At 34.8% G+C, this 22,571-nt stretch overlaps 1 protein-coding gene across 2 annotated transcripts in view; it reads right to left on the minus strand.

The window, feature by feature from the left end:
- PCCA (propionyl-CoA carboxylase subunit alpha) overlaps nucleotides 1–22,571 on the minus strand; it is a 336,620-nt gene that overhangs the window by 212,958 nt on the left and 101,091 nt on the right. For both annotated transcript variants that reach the window (XM_087814252.1, XM_087814253.1), the window contains 4 exons: nucleotides 22,173–22,209; nucleotides 11,042–11,120; nucleotides 6,306–6,408; nucleotides 977–1,071 (listed from right to left, as the gene is read on the minus strand). In XM_087814252.1, the coding sequence (XP_087670378.1) occupies nucleotides 977–1,071; nucleotides 6,306–6,408; nucleotides 11,042–11,120; nucleotides 22,173–22,209 (314 nt within the window). The remainder of the gene's footprint in view (nucleotides 1–976; nucleotides 1,072–6,305; nucleotides 6,409–11,041; nucleotides 11,121–22,172; nucleotides 22,210–22,571) is intronic.

Raw genomic sequence — 22,571 nt, forward strand, 5'->3', positions numbered from 1 at the left:
ACAGCCTCACTTTTATGTAGTCTATTGGTCAAGTAGGCACAGAACACAGAATCAAGGGGAGAAAACAGATGCCTCCTCCAACTCCTCAACATGAGAAGTAGCAAAGGATTTGGGGACCACATTTTAAACCACTACACCACACCATATTTTAGCAACTAATATGATTAAAGTGGAATTTGATTTTTACCATTACTCTGATTAAAAATTCATTCATATTCACACCTACTCTTTTCAGAAACTATACACGCATTATATCAAGGCACACTGGTTAAGCTGATGAAAGCCACAACTGGCTATACTCCTTAGAGCCTGGTTACTAAAAATAGCAATGTACACTCAAAAACTAAGAGAAAACCAGCATATATACAAATAGCAACCTAGCATCATATTAAAAATGAAGTTCCATGAAAGGTGGCCTGGAGAAGTGCCCAAAGCAGTTCTGAAAAATCAAGGAATTTCTAAGAACCAAGCCCAGAAGTCTTTTCACAGTAGGGTAATTCAGGATCAACTTTTTTTTTTTTTTTTTAATCCCTTTAATAGGTACAATTTGTTGGCGTAGTTTCTTTTAGTTGAATTTATCGGGGTGCTGCTGGTTTGCAAAACTATAACAGGTTTCAAGTGTAAAACTCAATAAAACATCAACTTTATAAAACCATCACCAATAGGACAGCCTACAAGGCATGTATCCCAGAAATTCCACATGCCAGAAACACGCTCAGGGTTCATATTACCTAGAAGCCTGTGGGCATCATAGCTGATTATCCACCCAACTTTCTCCCCTCTAATAAAGCCCCAACTTATTTTTCAAATATTCTCTCACTTTCATGCACTGAAGTGCTGAGGAAGATCAAGTGGGAAATTCTTAATTAAAAAATATAGGTTTATATCATGACTATTAAAGCAAATTTAGCCAATAAAATGGAAAAGAAATATATAAAAATCACAGTATTATAAATGTTCACCGGGAGAGACTTACCTTGGTGCTTCCTCCACCACTTTCTGATTCCTTCGCTGAATTGAGCACTCTCTTTCATTGAGCCACAAAGCATTCCCATGTTTATCACCTAAAACCTGAAAGTGGAATACCATTTGAAAAGATATATAGCCATACCCATAGAGAATGTGCCCAGCTAACATTTTCTCCACACAACACCCCTCGGTTTTTAATACTCAAACCTCATAGAACATAATCCATTCCTCTTTTGGTTGATGTTAATAGAGAAAAAGTTTATATTTACAACTCCAAAACAAAACATTTTTATCAAAAAGACCTGAGATAAAAATTCTCATGTTACATTTTGAAAACACTGGGTAAAATATCAGCACCAATCATACAAATTTTGTGATGGGCACTAAGTGTCAATAAAAGGATATATACACTATATATCCATGGTGCTTAGAAGAGCCATGAGTGTTATTACAACATCTGTTGTTAACATAATTAAACGTCTATTGATCAGGAAATGCTTTAATATTTACATCCAATACACAGTCTGTTACTTACATATGGATGTTTTTATTGTGTTTTATTTATTTTTTATTTTTAAATATATCTTTATTGATTTCAGAGAGAGGAAAGGAGAGGGAGAGAGAGAGGTAGAAACATCAATGATGAGAGAGTCATTGATCGAGCCCACAACCCGGGCATGTGCCCTGACCAGGAATCAAACCCCGATCGCCTGGACCCTAGGCCGACGCTCAACCGCTGAGCCACGCCCAGCCGGGCTATTGTGTTTTATTTTAGATATAGGAAACTAGTATAAGATTTGAGGTTAGTATATTATGATTTTTCCCATTTGTAATAATAGGAAATAAGCTGGGGTTGCCAGATAAAACAATAGGACACCCAGGGAAATTTGAATTTCTAACAATTTTTAAAAATTAATAAAAATGTACCCCAAATACTGCACAGGACATACTTTTACTTTTTAAAAAAAATCGGTTTATCAGAAATTCAAATTTAACATGTATCAGCTAACTCTGGCAACCCTAACACAGGCTCTTTGTTAATGCTTTTTGCATAGAATGTTTGATTTTGGTTAACTTCTCTTCAGGATTAAAGAGTAAATGTTTATTACTGAATGCATATATTAAACAGAAGTAAAAGCTGTTCTACAAACCAAAAAACTAGGCACTAATTTTAGTTCTAAACAACTATGCAACGTCCCTGGGTAGGTCATTCTGTTTCCTCATGCATTATAAATAGCAGTTAATATAATCTTAATATTTTATACGCATATGAAAAACATTTTTTAAGATGTTCTTTATAACAGATATAGTAAACTGTAAAATAAATAGTTAATAGATGACTGCAAAGTTAATTTTTAGGCATAAAAATTAACCTATCTAAACCTCAAGAATGATTTCAAACAAAGGAAAACATTACAGTAATAAAATGCCAATAGGGTGGAATTTTAGTTCTATAACTCTTAAAGATAGCTGAATTAAGTACACCTAAAAATATTTTAGGCCCTGGCCGGTAGCTCAGTTGATTAGAGCATCATCCCAATATGCCAAGGTTGCAGGTTCAATCCCTGGTCAGGGCACGTAAAAGAATCAACCAATCAGTGCTTAAATAAGTGGAACAATAGAGAGAAAAACATCTCTCTTTCTGCCTCTCCCTCTCAAAATTAAAAATAAAAAAAATATTTTAAATCATTATAACTCTCAATCTCTCTTTTTTTTCTAGTTGACAAGATACTAAAAGTAGACTTATGTCTCCAAAAAATAAAGCCACAAGAACCAAGAATTCTCAGAAATATTTCCAACTGTAAAATATTACATTTATAGAATGAAGAGTTTGTTTTTCTCTAAATTCTGTATAGTCTCCCTGTTCTTTTTAAAAACTATCATTTACTAGGCAGTCAATGAAAAATAATATGACCAAATGATTTATTCCATTAAATAAATGAAGAAACAAGTAAACAGACATTATAATAAAAAGTGCTTATAAGGGAAGTTAATCCTTAAAGGCATCATGAATTTTGTTTTTGAACTTCAATACAGACCTTTGCAGATATGTATGTACTTGATATGGAAAAATCTCCCAGGCATATGGCTTATTGAAAGAAGCATCACAACACACTGTTCCACATACTGCAAAGACCTTTAGAATCTCTGGATCCAGAACACAAAATGTCAATAATGCCCTGGTTGAGAATATGTGTGGTTTAAGTCACCCAGAGTGGTGACATTCAGATTGCCTATGCACAGTCCAGCATGAGAAAGGGTACATTATGTGATAGCTCATAAAAATTAACAGGTGACGTATACATATGTATTTCATAGACTATGGCAAAATACTCAAGATGTACTAACAGTGCCTGCTTCTAGGGATAGAAACCAGGGGACCTGGAGACAAGGGTGAAATGGATGCTTAGTTTTCACTGAATTCTCTTTATCCTGTGCACAAATTACCCGTATTAAAAAATAAATGAAATTTGAAGAAAATAAGTAAATAAAAAATTTCCAACTGTAGATTAGGTATGGAAAACATCTCTGTTGCCTATTTCAGATACTGGAAGACACTCTCACCTTTATTTAAAAAGAACACCATGACCTGGCTGGGCGTGCCTCAGCAGTTGAGCATCAAACCTAGGACCCAGAAAGTGGCAGTTTGGTTCCCCGTCAGGGCACATGCCTGGGTTGAGGGCTCAATCCCCAGTCAGGGGCATGCAGGATGCAGCCAATCAATGATGATTTTCTCATCATTGATGTTTCAACTCTCTCTCCCCCTCCCCCTTCCTCTCTTTGAAATCAATAAAGATATATTTTTTAAAAATAAAAATACCATGGCTAATTAAAATAAACTGATATAAATATATAATTACTTAACATAATTTAACAAACATTTATTGAGTATTAGTAACATGAAAGGCACTGGCCTGGTTGCTGGGGGCAGTAAATGAGTAAGGTTTGGTCTCTGGCCTCAAGAACTTCTGGGTCTCTTATTCCCCTTAAGTATACACATGTCGAATCACTACGTTGCACACCTGAAATTAATATATTGTATGCCAACTATACTTTAATATAAGTTTTTTTTAATAACTCTTGGTCTATTAGAAAAGTCAGACGGCTAAAGATAAAATAATATAAATAGTCTTCTAATAGCACAAATAAGTGCTAGATGCAAAAAAATATAGAGAAGGGAAAAATTAATTCTGCCCTTAGAAATGAGAAGAAATACAGAAAGAAAAAAGAACTATTCCCCCAAATTACAGACTTAAATATCAAACAACCTAGTCAACACCTACACTTCAATATGTAATGGGCATCCCAACTTCGACTTGTCCAATATCATAAACTGATTTCCTCTCTAAAACATGCACCTCCCATAGTCTTTCCCATGTCAGAGGGACGGAGGGAGGGAGGAGGGAGGGGAGGGGGAGGGAGGGAGGAGGGAGGGGAGGGGGAGGGAGGGAGAAGGAAGGAAAGGAAGGAAGGGAAGGAAAGGGAAGGAAAGGGAAGGAAAGGGGAGGAAAGGGGAGGAAAGGGGAGGAAAGGGGAGGAAAGGGGAGGAAGGAAGGAAGGAAGGAAGGAAGGAAGGAAGGAAGGAAGGAAGGAAGGAAGGAAGGAAGGAAGGAAGGAAGGAAGGAAGGAAGGAAGGAAGGAAGGAAGGAAGGAAGGAAGGAAGGAAGGAAGGAAGGAAGGAAGGAAGGAAGGAAGGAAGGAAGGAAGGAAGGAAGGAAGGAAGGAAGGAAGGAAGGAAGGAAGGAAGGAAGGAAGGAAGGAAGGAAGGAAGGAAGGAAGGAAGGAAGGAAGGAAGGAAGGAAGGAAGGAAGGAAGGAAGGAAGGAAGGAAGGAAGGAAGGAAGGAAGGAAGGAAGGAAGGAAGGAAGGAAGGAAGGAAGGAAGGAAGGAAGGAAGGAAGGAAGGAAGGAAGGAAGGAAGGAAGGAAGGAAGGAAGGAAGGAATACACCAACAGGAAAATAGATAAATCACAGGTTATTCAAACAATTAAACAGCAGAGCAATTTTTTCAAGTGAATGATAACATAGCCTCATGAAAGAATATCAAAGAATGATGGTGTGTGAAAGAAGCCAGACACAACCAAGTGTATATTGTTTGATTCCATTTATATGAAGTTAAGAACAAACAAAAATAATCTATGATGTTAGATGTCAGAATAGCAGTTACTTCCCCTGGTCAAGGAGAGGGATTGACTAGAAAATGGTATAAGGGAATCTTTTGATGTAAAGAAATGTTCCATACAAGGATCTGGGTGGTTGTTACACAAATATATGTATATATAAAATAATTACTGGACTATACATGTAGGATATGTGGACTTCACTATATATATGTGATATCTCAATTTAGAATATCTAAAATAACTAACAAAAACAAAACATGCTCGCCTCAGAAAGAAATACATCATGTTTAATGTTTTTAAAATACAAACTGATTACATAAGTTTGCAAATTTTTCCCACTCTGGATAATCTGAGGATTTACAGAAAGATTTTCCACCTATAAATAATATTTATATAAAATTATAATTAAACCTAAAAACACAATGACAGAATCTGGGACTTGTTATATATAGTATGTCTCATCAGAAGGGACAAGGGCACCAAATAACCTTCCATTTAGTTTTCTGGTTCTCTATCCACACCAAGTTAAGAAAAAAGATATACTTAAATTTCAATATGATTTCTAATATGATAGTGAATCAATTTCAATGTTACAAATCAATTTGTAGCCATAATGTGTAATATTAGCACAAAGTCATTTCTGATAGAAAAATGAAAACTTCAGCAGACTTGTCTTCTTTTTCTTCTATGTTTTATTTCAAAAAACCATTTTGTTTTGCTGAAATCACACCCCCACAACCATTTTAATGGTTGCATTAAAAATCCTAATCTGAGTAGGAAAAATGATTTCCTCATCTCTATACAACTAGCTCCTAGCAGGATGCCTGTCGCAGTGAGCCACACAGACATCTGGTCAAAGGAAACGATGTAAGAGTCCAGGTCAGGCACTTGTCTTTTAAAAATGCCTTAAAATGGCCCAATGTCGGAAGGCTGAATAAGTCTCTAGGTGGAGTATACTTAGCCTGCCCAGGCATCTTGGGACTGCTTCTTTCTGAGCTGGGCTCTTATATCATTCCCCATCTGGAACTCTGACAAAAGCATACCAGGTTCCAAAGGCAGGTTATCAACTTATGTACATTCTCTCTTTCATACTTATCCCAGCGTATGAGAGCAATTCACAATCATTCTAAATGGAAGAAGGGATATGTTTCCAATAGGAATAAATAATATATTTAAAGTCATAATAATTAGAAAGTACCTTAAAATGTACAAACCTGAATTTCTATATGACGAGGGTTATCAATAAATTTTTCTATTAGTAGTCTATCATCGCCAAAACTAGAAGCAGCTTCTTGAGATGAAAATCTAAAACCATCCCTTTAAAGGAAAACAGAAGAACAGTCACACAAACAAACAACAAATAATTAAATATTTACTTTGGCTTACTTCTGAACAAAGCAGAGAAAAACTGAAGACAAACACCTAAGTTAACTGTGGTTGTACTACAACTCTTCCACTTACTAGCTCTGTCACCATGGGTGAGTGTTTAACTTCCCTGATCCTAGGTTTTATATCCAAATAAGAATACTGATACTTATTTCAACAACTGTTATAACTGAGATTTTAATAAACCATACCGATCATATAAAGTTCCATTTCTTCAGCCCTAATAGACCACAATTCCACTAATAAAAAAATATAAAAGTACATATCCTTTAGACTCAAAAGTCAGAAGATGCACAAACAGATGTCAATGACCTGGCCAATTGCATTGCTGGGGCAGAACTACAGCAAACAGGAGGATCCTCACGAACATTTCTTGATATTCTAAACATACCATTAAATGCAACTGCCTCCCACACAACCATACAGATCATTATAACTTTATCATCTTTAAAACTGTTCAAAATTAATAATTAAAAGAGAAAAGTACAATTTTTGAAAATAAAAATATGTATTTAGTTATTGCTTTTTACATTTTATTCCCAAACTTATAGTTAGTACTAAAATGTGCTTAATAAATTCAGACACTAAGAAATGGGCTTATTCAGCCAGCCTACTAAAAACCCAAGCTTGCTTACCTAAAACTAACTTAGTACATTATTTTCCGTTCATTGGTATATTCAAAGTATAAAATTTAATTCCTTTTACATGTAATTAATAGTTTCTTAACCTTTAGATTAACTACCAGTATTTAACATACATTAAAATTCTTCCAATCCTTTCATTTGCAAACACTCCATCTGACAATATTGGAAATAACTATCTCATTTGTTTTTTGTGCTTGAAAAATTCAACATTTTTTGTGCTTGAAAATAAAGACTAGAAGATAAATTTCAAAACTTTCTTTTTTTTCTCTCCAAAATTCCCTTTTCCCCTAATTCTCAGGGGGAAGCTATCAGGTTTTCTTTGCCCTCCATTACTGCCTTAACACAGGGGAATGGAGCTTCCATCTCAGGTGACTATAAGCCTCAAAGAAACTAAAGCACAATGAATCACTGTTTTCAATACCACATAACATGATTCTCACAAAGAAAGAACATAACACTTTACAGTCTGTCTCCGAGGTAATGACTAGAAAGCTCTCATTTTGCATCTAACTAAAGAACACCAAAAGTTAAAAGAGCAAGGTCACCCAAATAATTTAAGCATCAAATTTGAACGCATCACCAACATATTTTGGAGCTCACGGACAACTGCATTAAGGACATCATTTATTACTCAGTTATATATTCATTCAATAAATATTTACTAATCATGAAACTATGTGCCTGGTGCACATTTAGGTGATGGGAATTAAAAAATCAAACAGGAACTGCCTTCCCAGCACTTAAAGTCTAGTGGGGTATTCCAAAACACAGACAGGATCATTTTCCATTCATGCCGTGACATTTCATTTAAATTTGGATAGGGAAAAGAAAGGTTATTAAGAAAAAACATGAGTCTACTTTCAATAACCTTCATGATTATCACCCTAATTATAATAAAATAATAAGAAACACTGTTCTTTTTGAAATTTTTCAGATGTTCTAAAGATTCTAAAAGAAATCATAGATGCTACTTCCCTGAAAAGGCTTAGGAAAGATATTACAAAAGGAAGACACTCCTTAGAATAAAATAATAAACCAATTAATGGCTACTAAGTTTTCTTTCAGTAGAATGCTAAAATTTTTGTGGGGGATGCAAAAACAGTTTCTTCCTCAAAGGTGGGGATGGGGGTAAAAAGAGGGAGTAGATGTAATGCAGCATGATATTAACAGCTGGTGACTACAGAAGATAAATATATGCTTTTGGGGTTTTTTAACTGTTCTCTCAAGTTTTGTGTAGTTTTGATTTTTCCAAATTAACAGATACAGAGCAAATTTTTTAAAATGAAGAGCATGTATCATTAAATCAAATAGTATCATACTTTTGTTAATCTCAACGAAGTTTCAGAGATGACTTATTTATCAAGTTGAAGAGTAATATTTTAGATAGAAACTTTGTGTACTTGAAATGATACCCAATATATGAATGAATATAGTGTTTCTGAAAATACTGAATCCTAAATTAAAATCTACAGGTCAACAGCAGCACAGCAAATCTCACTGCCAAGAAACTGAAGAGTAATCCTCACCACTAAAGAATATGTTACCAACATTAGCCCTGGAGAAATGGCTGATAAGAAATCTGAGAGCCTGTGAAGCATGATGAAAAGTAAGTGTAAGGCTTTCAGTGAAATTGCTATGTAAGCGCCATACATATAAAAGGAGAAACAAGGAGAGAAAAATTAACGTTCATAAAATCCACATCTCTTATAAAACCATAAAGTTGTGTTTAATATACTTATTACATCATTCTTTCCTACAAAGTAGCTGTAGTAGATTGTCTTTTCCAAAGATGGTCACAGTAGCATCTTCCACTGCATGTGCTCTTCTAAGAATCCTGTCATTCCCTCATGATGAAGTGGAGTCTAATTAACCTCCTGAATTTGGGCAGAAATATGGTGGAAGGGAACCTATCTGACTTCAGAGACTGGATTATAAATAGTGAAAGAGCTTCCACTTGGATTTGAAACAACTGCTCTTGGACCACTGGGCCCTATGTAAAAAGTCCACAATGGCATATGATTTACTTTGATTTTGCTCATTTTTTATCTCCTTCTACCAGTACAGGCTTTCTGAACCTTGTTTATGTCATGATCCCTTTTGCAGAATCATGCAGCATATGAACTTTGTGTCAAAATAAGGTCTCAAGTGATTCAAAATGCATATAAGAAAATGTACAGAATTGCATAGGAAATAAATTATATTGAAACACAGGTATCAAAATACTTTTAAACAAATTTGGGATATAATGTATATGGTTCTTTATTCATTAATAAGCTCCAACAAGTCTACTAATCAGTATAACCTAGAGATACCTACAACTGTAATGTGATAATACATATGTGATTTCCTAAATGGTGAAAAGTTCCACAGATACTACTACTACTACTACTACTACTACTACTACAACTTGTTGCCTATATTGGAGGAAACTCTAAACTGCAGTTAGATGCTAGTGAAAGAAACGTACTTTTTTCCCCTCATCCAGATGCATGAACCACCCCTGAATTCTATGGGTTAGTGAATTCAAAGGTTAAGGATTCCTGAGCTAATATATAAACTGCATAGAGGAATGAATTATTTTCTTTCTGCTCACTGCTATATTCCTGGAACATTATTAAAACAGTACCTGCCACCTAGTAGGCTCTCAACGAATGTTGCCATCCATGCAATGAGTTTATTCTTGCTGGGTAAGCTTAAGAGGAGAATCTGATATTACTTCAGTCAATATCTGGTATTAGTGACACTCTTGAGAGCGAGACTGGGTTTAAAGACCTGTATTTGTCATGTATCATCATTCCACAACACACGCCAATTACTTTCTGACACTCAACCAAAGAAACAACAGTTTTAATGCTGAGATAAAATTGTCTCAGAACACCATCTGTGTAAGTCTGCAACGTGGTCTTTCCATAAGATTTTAAAGGGTAATATATTGCATCTAGAAGATTTTTACCTTCCGTGATCACTTTAGAGCCTAATTTCTGACTTAGTGTTGTACTGGATGACTTTCATACCAGATTCCTGACTTTTTAAGAGATTTTGAGGAGTGGGAAGGAAAGGAGAAGGAAAAGGGGAAGGAAGGGAGAAAACAGAATTAACCACTTGGAAGACCAAATTACTTCTGAGTAGAGAAAGGGCAGGAGAGGCAACATTAACAATAATTATTCAGTGATTTTTTTTTTACACCCACTCCCCCTCCAAAAAATGGCATAAACCTCCCTTACTGCCAAACCTGAAAATAAGAGTACAAATCTGAAGAGTCCCCTAAAACCTGCTCATACTAGGCAGTTTTTCAAAAAATTCTTTTCTAATCACCATGATATCATCAATGCTTCGGGTTTTTAATTTTTGTTTTAAAAGTTACTTTTAATTTCTGAAACTACTAAGAAAAAAATGTTCTTAATTTACAATGGAGTGCACTGCAAAGGGGCATATGGTCATTTCAAACTCAAAAGGAAATATATTTTACACTATATAAAAGTATCAAAGTAGTTCACTGCTGTATAGATAAGGAAAGGAAAGCAAGTGCATGCTGAGCAAGGAACAAATGAAATTATGACTCTTTTAAATGGTGGTTTAAATCTTTAACGGCACTCAGAATTACACAGACAAATTTTAGTAACTTTTGCCCAGAAAATAGGTACGTAACTGTAAATTTTAAAAGTACACTGTTAAAACAAAAAGATAATCCTTTTTAATGATTTATAAAGTAAAAACCTTCCTATAATAGGATAATCACCATCATAATGTAAATAAGGAAGTTATTCTGCATAGTTTTGATGATTTTTTTCTACCCAAAAGAGCAAAACTTAGTGATTGTAATTATTTCGTTATGTTTTTGATATCTGTTTACTTGTCAGTTTAATAAAACTCTAGTAACTGCAATTTTCATCAAAAGTATATTTTGGACAGCATCTCACCTGGTCTCTTCATCATCCCAAGCAATTCGCATGCCTTTCCCACCACCACCTGCTGAGGCCTTGATCATGACAGGGTAGCCTAACAGCAGGGAAGAATTAGACAGAAGTTCAGACTTTGATCATTTGGATGCAGGAACATGACAACTGACCACATGTTCAATAACGCAGACGACAATAACTAATTTATTTAAAAGTTCCTTTCTTTAGAATCAGAAAAGCACCACCAGTGTAATGATCTTGTATATGTTTTTAATATGAGTGTGTTCATTTTTAAAATAGAAATACTATCAATAAATATAACGTTTTCCCCAGTAATGAAATAAAAAGCTAAGAAAATATAAATTACTTGACAATAAATTCCAAAAATGGGAGCAAATACAGTATATTAACCAACTAAAGATATACAAAGCAACTTATATAGCATTAAGGAAACACGCACACAAATATATATACACATTCATATGATTCCCCAAAACTCCTGTTTGCATGCATAACAAACTAAATTCCCTTGTTTCAAAAGTAATGATTTATTGGTACTTGAGGTATTTTTATCTGAAAAGTCACAGGAAACCCCTGCAGCTTTTACCAGCAAGAACTGACGTGATGGTCTTGGGAAAAATCAAGCCCTATTATATTACGGGCTGGAGTAGAAGTTCCAGAACTTGCTGACATCAATGAAGAAGTGATTGCCCTAATTCCATTCATTCAACAGGGAATGCCTAGACCAGTGGGAGTTACTTAACTACAATGTAAGGCCCAAAACAAAGGACATTTCCAGGTATAGTTTTATAATAGAAAATAAAATCATAAGATTGTTGTTTGGCAAGATTTAATATTTAGACTAGTTATTACAAAGTAAAATTTTTGATAGCATGAGTCATCTAGTATAACAATTTATCAAGAAAAGCAGTAGAGTCTTGTTTAGAGGGTTTCTGAAAAACAAGGTGGAGAGACTCATGTCTGCGACCACTTGTTTAGGATTGTTTCTGAAAAAAGAAGAGGTCAGTAGTGAGCCTTTAAAGAACTCTTCCTGGCCTGTGATGCTCTAAGAGCCCTGAACTCTCACTATAGGATCTTAGAGGGAAAGGGAAGAGAGGGCCAGAGGTCACAGACCTTTGACCTCTAAACCACAAAACAGCACTCTTAACTTCAACTTAGTTAAAAAGGCACTTGCTTCCTAAGTGTTTCATAATTAATTTGGTTTTAAAATTCTGATATTGGTTATGTTTGTGTGGGACAGATTTATGTGAGGTAGCATTTTTAAAGCACTGCTAAGTGCAGTGAAAAGAAGAAAGATTAACATACTGTTTTCACATTGGGAGCCTTATATTCTAGGAAGAGGGAAAGTACCCAAATAATTCCAGCATTGGGAATTCAGAAAAGAAAAGAATCAGAGAAAGGAAGGTAAGAGAAAAGAAATTGGGAAAATCATGTTCTAGAAAGGGCCATTTATATGAGGCTATGAAGGATGAGCAGGATTTGAACATGTCAGACAGGAATAACAGAAACAAAACAGGTGGGGAAGGCATGGGAAAGTTTAAGAAATGAAACAGGGTGACAGAGGAAAAGAGAACTGAAATATAAATTGGAGGCAAAGTACACTACATCCTTTTGCATGCTACAGGTCCTGCATGAGAGTGACAAGAATAATATTTGTCTCATTCAATGCTGCAGCCTCACAATAAATATCACATAAAAGAATTAGATTGAAATCAGTATTAAAAAAATTAGTCTTGTTTCTGAGCAGTGAAGAAACAATATCTAAAAATTAGAAACGAGCATGCCTGAAAAATCATTTTTACAACAATTTAGGGCCTTTTTTTGAACAAATGGATCCATACCACCAAAATAACATGTTATCAATTCACCATCAAAAACTATTTATCCATGTAAACAGGAAACCACAAGAGGTATAATATCCACATCCCACATCTCTGCTATTTTCAGCTCCCTCTGAGAATTAGAAAATTTGCAGTTAATCTGATTCCAGTATTAATCTCATTTTAGTCGTTTACTAAGGAGCCTGGACTATATAGTGATTTGTGAGATTCAAAATAAAATTGAGAAATTGTCCTTGGCCACAGGGAACTTAGATGGGTAAACAAAACACATACAATAATTTGTCAACAGAAAATATATGTTCAGGAAAGGTGAAAAATTGTTAAGCAATAAAGCAATATATAATAAGCAATTATAATATGGTCCCCAAAAGAGGCAATGCAGCATTAGACTGTGAATATATAAAACCCAGGTAAGATTCCCTGATGAAAATCTAACAAGCCAAATATAAAACAATTGGGAAAGAGGAATGAAACTGGGAGAAGTTAGTGATATTATAGTCACTAACGCAATCTAGCTTTTGAGCTAAAACAGAAAAATATACAAAGGTAAGGCTTTTCTACTCAACTTCTTGTGCCAAATGAGTCATTAAATTTCAGAAAATACATATTTTTATGTTGTCACCATGCCATGGAGAAACAAAACCGAGTCATCTGAAGAGGAAGGAAAATAATATTCCATGCAGGTAATGCTAAAGAATATCAAAAAAGCCCAGTCCCTCATTCTACTTTCTTATTGTGTCTCTGCAGCTCTAATTAGGGTAAGTCATGGGGTGCCAGGAACTGGAAGACAGAGAAAAAAAAGATTCAGTCAAAAGTTGACATTTCTGGAAAACTCAGAAATGATCCAGTTAATGGCTACTTACTCCTACCCCTCACTTCACCTGGCCTGGATATGAAATATCCACTGGTGTTCTCTCACATTTTAAAAGTATCTATTGGAGTACCTACTCCTGTGTTCAGCTTTCATCTATAATCCATTTCTTTAACTGTATATTCTTCAGCTGACATATGTTTGGAACAGAACAGCCTTCCTCATCATAACAAAATAAAATTCTGCATGGTGTTTAAAAGGAGACAAATCTGGTATGGAAAGATTGCTTTAAAAAACAAAGTTCAGGTTCTAGTACTGTCTGCAAGCTTTTCCTTGCCTTCACCATCCTCTCATTGAATGCCTACTCCCACTACCTGACCTCACCCTCCCAGACCCAGAGGTTTTTGCAACTCTCCTACTAACACTCCAACTCCAACATGCAAAAAGTCTCCATTCCTTATTTCCATCTGCACAGTGCTTCCAAAAAGAAATCTACTAAGTATTATGCGAGCAAAAAGTAAAATATTTAGGAAAATACAAAAACGTAGTACCAAAGTACTAAAAGGTTTCTCTTCCTAATTTTCTGTACTTACACCTTCAAGGGCAGGTATAACTACAGGACAAGACATCTTCTGATTTCCTGTCCTCCCAGCCATCAGCATGTCTTACTTTCTACCATTAAGCAGCAATCCTCTTTCCAACTCTACCATCAAACTTTAATTCATCAATTCAAAATATTTGCTGAACAAATACTATGTGCCAAACATTTATCTAGCACTGGGAGATGCAAAGATGAACAACTCAGAAAAGTAATCAGCTCTCATGGCACTTACTATTTACTGGAGAAATATATATAAATATTCATGAACCTAAATATATATATTATACATGTACATATATTAATATATATGTACATGTAAGGTGGCGGGTGATGAGTGCTATAATAAAAACAAAGGAATGTGATTGAAAGTGGGCGTTGCTTTTCCTTGATAAAGCTTCTCTGAGAAAACTGGTATTTACACTGAAACCTGTATGACAAGCTAGAGCTAATCCTCTGAAAAATCAATAAGGGAGTAATATTCCTGCCAGAAGGAACAAGTTATAGACAGGCTACATAGGACAGGGCAGTGACCTAATGTAGTGTTTTTAAAGAGCATTTTGGCTGCTCTACAAGATATGAATTGTGAAAGGGCAAAAGTAGCAAGAGAGAGGCTGATTAGGAAGCTTTGCAGTGGTCCAGGGGAGAGAGCTGTGACCTGGACTTGGCTGGCAAAAATAGAGACAGAGAGACAGAAAGACTTGAAGTTTGTTTTAGAGGTAGAGTCAGCATGACTCATTGAAAAGTTTGGTTATAGACAATAAGAAAACAAAAGCAGCTTCAAGGAGCCTAGGTGCTTTCCTGTTTAGTTATGGATTCCAAATCTAAGGAACTTCTTTTTAACTTAGAGCACCATGTTGAGCTCCACAAGACAATAAATAACCTCCCTCTTCAATCTAGCCCTGCCTCCACCTATACAAGGAGGTATAATCTGGTAACTTAAAGGCTGATGAAATGACACCTTAATGATGCGATAGTCATAAGGCTCATATTGATACCATTGTAGTTACCATAGTTATTAATAACAGGAAAGGAGCAAAGGAAAGGCCAAATATTACAGGTATGTCATCTGGTCAGCTTCGCCAGGAAACTAAAACTTTATATTCCCCTGGGGTCTAACGAAGGGGAAACAGACACATGCCCAGTAAAGTTGGGGTGACATAGGGAAGGTACTTGCCTGTCAGTCACACCTGGGAACAGGTCATTGGCCAGAATAGGTGTGGTCACTGCAACAATACAAAATTTGGGATATTTAATCCCCTAAACAAAGGAGTTTGAGCTCTTGGCTCTCTTGGGGCTCTTGTAGTAGGGGGCACTCTCTCGGCTCCCCTACATTTGCCCACATGGCCCACAGCTATGTGGACCCCACACACAATGGACTAATGAATTATAAATGGCCTGATGCTGAACTGGACCTGGCTACAACATGAAAAGGGAACTCTGGACAGTGGCTCCGATTTTAACTTTACTGAATCCCCAGCTACACTTCTTCCAGGACTGGATTAAGGGAAGTGGGACTTTGTAAACCCAGGAATGTAAATAAAATTCACTCGTCCTCCCATGAGAGTCTCAGAAAATTCTTCTCCTGGAGATACTGTAAGGACACCATCCCCAGCACTCAGTGGGGAAAGGGATGCCACAACTTCCCCAATAACAATATAATAAAGAATTTTATCTAGTTTTTTTCTCCTACAGTTTGAGTTAAAATTTCATAGAATACAATGACTAATGGAGAAGAAAAAGTTAAAGTAAGGGGAAAGTAAAATACTTCTTGGGAGATGTTCTATTCCTAACTTGGTGCTGCTAATCAGAAATCTCTCGAGAGTCAAAAAAAGTGTAGTGTTGGGGCTTTTTTGGTCTTCTTTTTAAAAATGGTGGGGAATACTTATAGTCAATTGCAAGGCCTTTATTTTCTAAAGGAAAGGTCCAAAGTACAAAGGAAATAACAGCTATTTCAGAGAACAGAGTCCTCTAGATGGACAGAACAGGCTCCAATAATAGAACCTCAGAAAAGAGAGCAAAAGAACCAGACCAAAAAAATCCAAGGAAGACAGGAAGGAAATCCTCAGATGAAAGTTGTGCATAATAATTACAAGGAAATCAAGTATTTTGCATTGCACTTGCTCTATTACTCTACTCTCCTTTAATGGAAAATAATTCACTTACCTTTTAGGTTTAGGGTTTTTTTGTTTTTGTTTCTGTTTTACTTTGGGGAGTGGGGTCCTTCATGAAAGTGATTTTTAAAAAAAAAAAGCTTCTTGATGTGTAAAGTATTCCACAATTTGAGTTTACCTGATTATTTCCTCATTATTGGATTCGGAATAAAAAAATTTTAATGTACTACATAGCTCATTTTGTACCCTCATTCTTACATCACATCAGAAAGCCATAAAAAGAAAAAAAAAAGAAAGTCCATTGGTCCTTTTCCTGATGAAGTCAGGTTTGATTATTTGATTAAGATGGTGTTCATTAAATTTCTTCATGAAAAATGTCGTTTTTGTTTGTAATTAGAAAATTACACTTTTATCTCCAGTATCACAATTATACAAACTACCATCATCATCTCTTCATAGGACTCCTGGAGTAACCACCTAATAGAACTCCCTACCACTGGACTTCGCCCCATCAAACTACACAGTGGTCAGTGAAATTCTTTAGCAATGTATTTGGATCACCTCTCTCTCCTACCTAAAACACTAAGTTTTTACACTGTATTAAAAAAATAATCACAGATGTATAATGAAATAGAAATTATGAACTCAATGATAAAATCATGGAAAGTAGAGGAAGATGGCCTAACATATACTTGTTGAATCAGAATATGAGAAAAGGCTATGCTTGACTTGCCCTAAAAAAGCTTTTAAAAAAAGCTTAAAGATGTTAATCTGAATATCAATTAATTAATTTACCTATCAAACAAAATAAACTTTAACATCCTTTAAATAAAAATAACAAAATTCAACACATAACATTCACAATATCTACAATCCAATAAAAAATTAAGAGACATGTAAAAAAATGTGATCCACATCAGAAGGAAAACAGTCAACAAAATGAACTTAGAAATAAAGAGCCTGAAAACAGCTATTACAAATACTATTACAAATTATTGTCAGGGATGAAAGAAGAAACAATCAACAAAGAAAATAAGCTTTGGGTAAAGCTAAATAAACATTGGGTGTTTATTATATTCTATAATAATGCCTAATTAGTGAGGTAAAGGAGGAAATAAAATGTAAGAAAACATAAAGGATAAACAGGTAAACAGCACTGAAGTGTTTCTTTCTTTGGTAGGAGAATAAACTTTATACATGCAACCTACACTTGAGGTGTACATTTTGAAAGGCTAAATTTATAGTATTTAAATTTTATCTCAGTTTTTAAAAATCTAATCTTTAGTATACAAATCTTTAGTATAAAAATTCAGAACAGGTTGCCTCTGAACGTGAGGGGAAGGGAGGTGGGAAGACTGACTTGTAAGGAGTGAGGGAACTCTCTGGGGTGACAGTACGTTCAATATCTTGGTGGGGTTTTGGATTACACAGATGATGCACCTATTAAAATAAACATATAGTCTTAAAATTTGTTTATGTTACTGTACACAAATTTCTCAATAACAAATTGTAGAGAAATATTGAATTCAGTTCATGATATTTATGTTGACATATTAGGATGCACACTGATAATCTGCAATGTACTTTGAAGTGTACCAATATTAAGATGAATTAACAAATGGATAAATATGTGATAAAGCAAATATAGCAAAAGATTAATTGTGGAATCTTGGTGTTGAGTATACAAGTACACAATGTAAAATTCTTTGAAATGTCATACAGTTGAAATTTTTCAAAATAACATATTGAGAGAAGAGTTAACAAACAAGAAAAATATCCAAGTCATAAACACTGTGCAGAAATTTAGAATATGGGTATAAGACAGAATGACCAAGTGGCAATATTGGAGCGTCTTCTCTTGAGGACATAACATTCAAGCCAAGAGGTAACAAGGATCAGCAAGAGTACTCTAGGCTCCCTTCCTACAAAAAAAAATTTTTTTTAATCTTATTGTATGGCCCTAAAGTTTGGTGTGTTTGAGAAAGCCAGTGTGACTGAAGTCTAGTAGGCAAGGAAGGGAGTGGCATAAAATCAGACTGGAGAGAAAAGCGGTGCCAAATCATTTGGGATTTGTAGTCAAGGTAAGGAATTTTGATTTTATCTAAAAGCAATGAAAAGCCATTAGGGGTTTAAAGCAGGGATGGGGTAAAATGAAATAAATGTGTCCTTATTATTTAGAGTTTTAAAATATCGCACTGACTGCTACGTGAAGAATGGCTTTGAAGTGTTTTTAAGAAGCAGAGAAACTATCCTCAGAGTCCCTGCAAGGACAATGGTAGTTTGGAAGAGAGTGCTGAGTAAAGATAGTGAGTAGTGAGTATGAGAGATATTCTGAGTGAAGAACTGACAGTATCTATTGATAGAGTGGCAACAGAATGACAGGAAAAAGGGCGCCAGGGTAGATCTTGGGGTTTAGTCAGAGTTAAGGAACTGACATTTATTGAGATGTAGAAATGTGGAAGAAGCAGGTTTGGAGTATAGTGGACCTGAGGATAAAAAAAAAAAAGTATTTAAATTGGGCATGATTTGTGATTTTTAGGAAAGACAGGCAAAAGAAAAGAATGAGAATAATCTGGAAGCTGTTAAAGGACAGGATTTACAATTTCTTTTCCTTTAAGAATCAATTTTGATTTAATTGTATTAAGGACCTTTGATCCAGTAAAAAGATCAAACTTTAATGCAAATCAAGCTTTCTGATTTCTGTTGTCTATCTCTGGGGTTAAAGATAAACTGAGGATCAAGAGCCCTATATCTTTAAACTTAGAGAGGTCAAAGAAAAATCAGGAGAGAGAATGAGAAAGACAAGACAGACCAAAAAAAAAAGGGGCTTGGAAGTAACATATTAAGTCTTAACTGTCTCTCACCCCCCGTCAATGATAAGCGACTGTCTGTTTCTTTAATTCCACATATAACATGCTTAAGTGCTTTACAGTATTTTAAACAAAGTGGTGACTCATGTTTTAGCTTCATCCTTTAATCCCATTAGTTTAGCCAAAGTATAATGAAAAATCCATGGTTTTTAGAGCTAAATGAACCTAAATTTAAAGCAGGCCTACCACTCAGTAGTTCTGTGACCTTGAGCAAATTACTTACCATTTCTAATCCTTAGTTACTTAAATGTAAATGAAAATAATTAACCCAAGAATTAGCATTAGAAATAACATTCACAAAGTGCCTACTACAGGGAAAGAATGCTCCATAAACAAGAGCTACTATTATGTAAAAGACACCTAATTCATCAAAGCTCAATGCAGTTAGTTTCCTCCTTTGGCAGAATAGATTCCTGTTTCCAGAAGAGAAGTAAAGACATCTGAGAGGAGGGGACCACATAAAAGATGATCAATTTCATTTTCACCATGTAACACAGAAAGAAGTAAAAGAGAAAAATCTATGAGTAGCTATGACACATAGACAATCCGCAACTTGTTAGAACTAGAAACATATTTCCCCATGGAATCAATGTTCAGTTCAACTCTTAGATGAACTCACAAAGGCTCATCAAAATCATGATGTAGTTAAAATGGGATATATCTCAATAAAATTAGTAGAAAACAAAACTGATGAATCACCAAACAATACAGAAAACCAAGAGACTTTAATAATATGTAATTTCATTTCTTTTGGAAGCTGGCATTTGGGGGGGGGGGGAGGGTTTTATGGGAGGTTTCCGTGGTGATTCGGGAAAATTCCAAAAGCTTTATGAAGCTGATGACCCTGGTTCTTTATTATGTTTTATTTCACTTCAAATTTTATGGCTTCCCTTTCTTTCAACGTAAGCAAAACACTAGCGCTCTTATACTTAATAACCACGGTTGCAATCATTTATTTTACAAATGCGAAGGAGTAATTGGGGAAGAATTAGAAAATAGAAAAGAAGGAGTCATAAAGGATGTGCCCAAATGTAAAGGGCCTTAGATTGAAGTAGGTAACCTCAGTAGTGAAAAACTGAAAGGTGGGTAAAGCACAACATTAAAATAGTAAGGGAGGAAAACCAAGTGATGAAAACTAGTCAGAGTCCCATCATGACTTACTGGTTATTTTAAAAGTCACAGATTATTTTTAAAAATTAGAAGACAAGACATGAAAGCAAGGGAAGCAATCTGCAGCCTGCCATTTACACAGAGTTGAAGATTCATAATTCAAAATGTGGCACGCCAATGTAATTCAAGATTTTCTGCTCATCCCTTTTTATTTCTCTAAATTCCTCCAACAATTGCCCTTTTTATGTAGATACTATTGTGATAATAGTATTATTATATCCTATTATGTAGATAATAACAATAGTATCTAAACTAGAATTAGATGACTTTTGACACCGAAAAGTATATAATAGAATAAAATGAAACTATTTTAGGAAAGTCTCCTCAAAAGCCAGCAGGTATGCTACATGCCTCTTAGGCTATGAGGAATGCCAGTGATTTCAAACCACAGAGAGAAGCTTTTGATTTTCTCAAAAAAAAAAATAAATAAACCACAAATCAGTTCCACGTAGTCCAACTTCTTCAGCAATCTAGCAAATCTTTCTGTGAAGTACTGAAATGCTTTTTGAAAATGTTGATGAGCCTGAAGAAATGATCAGTGAAGAAACGTACTCAGATAAAATATGACTTTCTAGGGCCTAGTCTCAAACTCAGTACTTATATTAAGATAAATGTTTTCAAAACAAACTAATAACAAAACACGGGTAACTATGGGCCAAATCCAAATAATTTAGCCAGACCCAACAAGAAACAAGGATGCAACAAGCCAAATATCTTTTTGGATCACTGAAGAACTGCTAATCTTGCCTGTCCCTACTGTAAAGAATATACTTACTAATAAAAGTGGTCACTTTCAGACCAAGAAGATATTTCTACAAATCACAACTACGTAAACTTTACCGAATCAAATGCTCTCCAAATGGATAAAATAATTCTAAATGATCTTAATGAGAAAACAGAACCAAAGAAATATTAATGTGGGAGGCTATAAAACTTGGCCCTATCAGTGTAGGAATGCTAAGAAGATGCTGTGAATTCCTGACTACTAAAGCTTTGTCTAATTTCTCTAATATATCTACAAATTTCTATCAAATATTACTTTAATAAAATTGTGAAGTTATTTAATAGCCTTGCTAATCCATGATAACAGTGTACCCTCATACACTTCCTCAGTTAGCATACAGTGAAAATAAAACAGTTGTCATGAGCTCCAGGAATATTTTTTAAAAATATAATTGAGAAACACTCCCCTGTACAATTATGCCTAAAACAGCCAAGTAAAACAGTCATTAAAATGTCCTTCAGTTTACCTTTTACTCCTATTTAAAATACTTGGTTCTAACTTCTCACATTCTATTTTCTCTTTCCTAGCAAGATTGTTGATATTTAATATCTTAGGAAAAGCAAAACCTTGAGGAGCCTTGTCAAACATGATATCTTCATTTTAATCATATATATCCTTAACTTTAATAAGTTGCATTCAACTATGTACATATAAATTTACATTACATTCAATCTCAAGAATTCTTAAGACAGTTCCTTCTTTTACTTAGCCAGTGATTTCATCTTATAAAAGAGCTATAATTAAGGTCAAATTACTCTTTAATGTTCATTTTAATAGTAGAATATGGTAATTCAGCAGATAAATTCTTCCAGAGCGACAAATAATCAGAAACCGTAAACTATTAAAATATTATTTGCTCTATGGGAATTTCTTATTACATATTTACTCAACCATATCTGCTAAAAGACACAGAAACTCTACCAAAGTTAATTTAAGAACTTACCAATTTCCCTTGCAATTCTGACAGCTTCATCTGCATCCTGTAAAAGCAGGAAATGAGACCCAACGTTAATCCCATCAGCCATTGCACAATGTCTTTAGGGCAGTCATATATTGCACTACTGTCTCCTCTGATTCATTTAATGTTCAATTTTACAACCTTCTAACTCTTTTCATTCAGAGAAATGTAAAATTAATACCATAAGTGGAATGTAAATTCTACCTCATCATTATTATATTAAGAAACTCAAAGCAGTTTGAAATGAGCTGGCAGGAAGCACTACCAGAATTGCCAAATGATTTGGTGCAGTTGCTGGAGTTTAACAGCAGAATTTAGATGTTTACAATCAATACTAAATCATAAATCAGATCATTAAAGCTTGTCTACAGCCAGCTTGTTTCT

Source organism: Miniopterus natalensis, chromosome 2 (assembly GCF_054644295.1).
Source record: "Miniopterus natalensis isolate mMinNat1 chromosome 2, mMinNat1.hap1, whole genome shotgun sequence".
NCBI classification, from domain to species: domain Eukaryota; kingdom Metazoa; phylum Chordata; class Mammalia; order Chiroptera; family Miniopteridae; genus Miniopterus; species Miniopterus natalensis.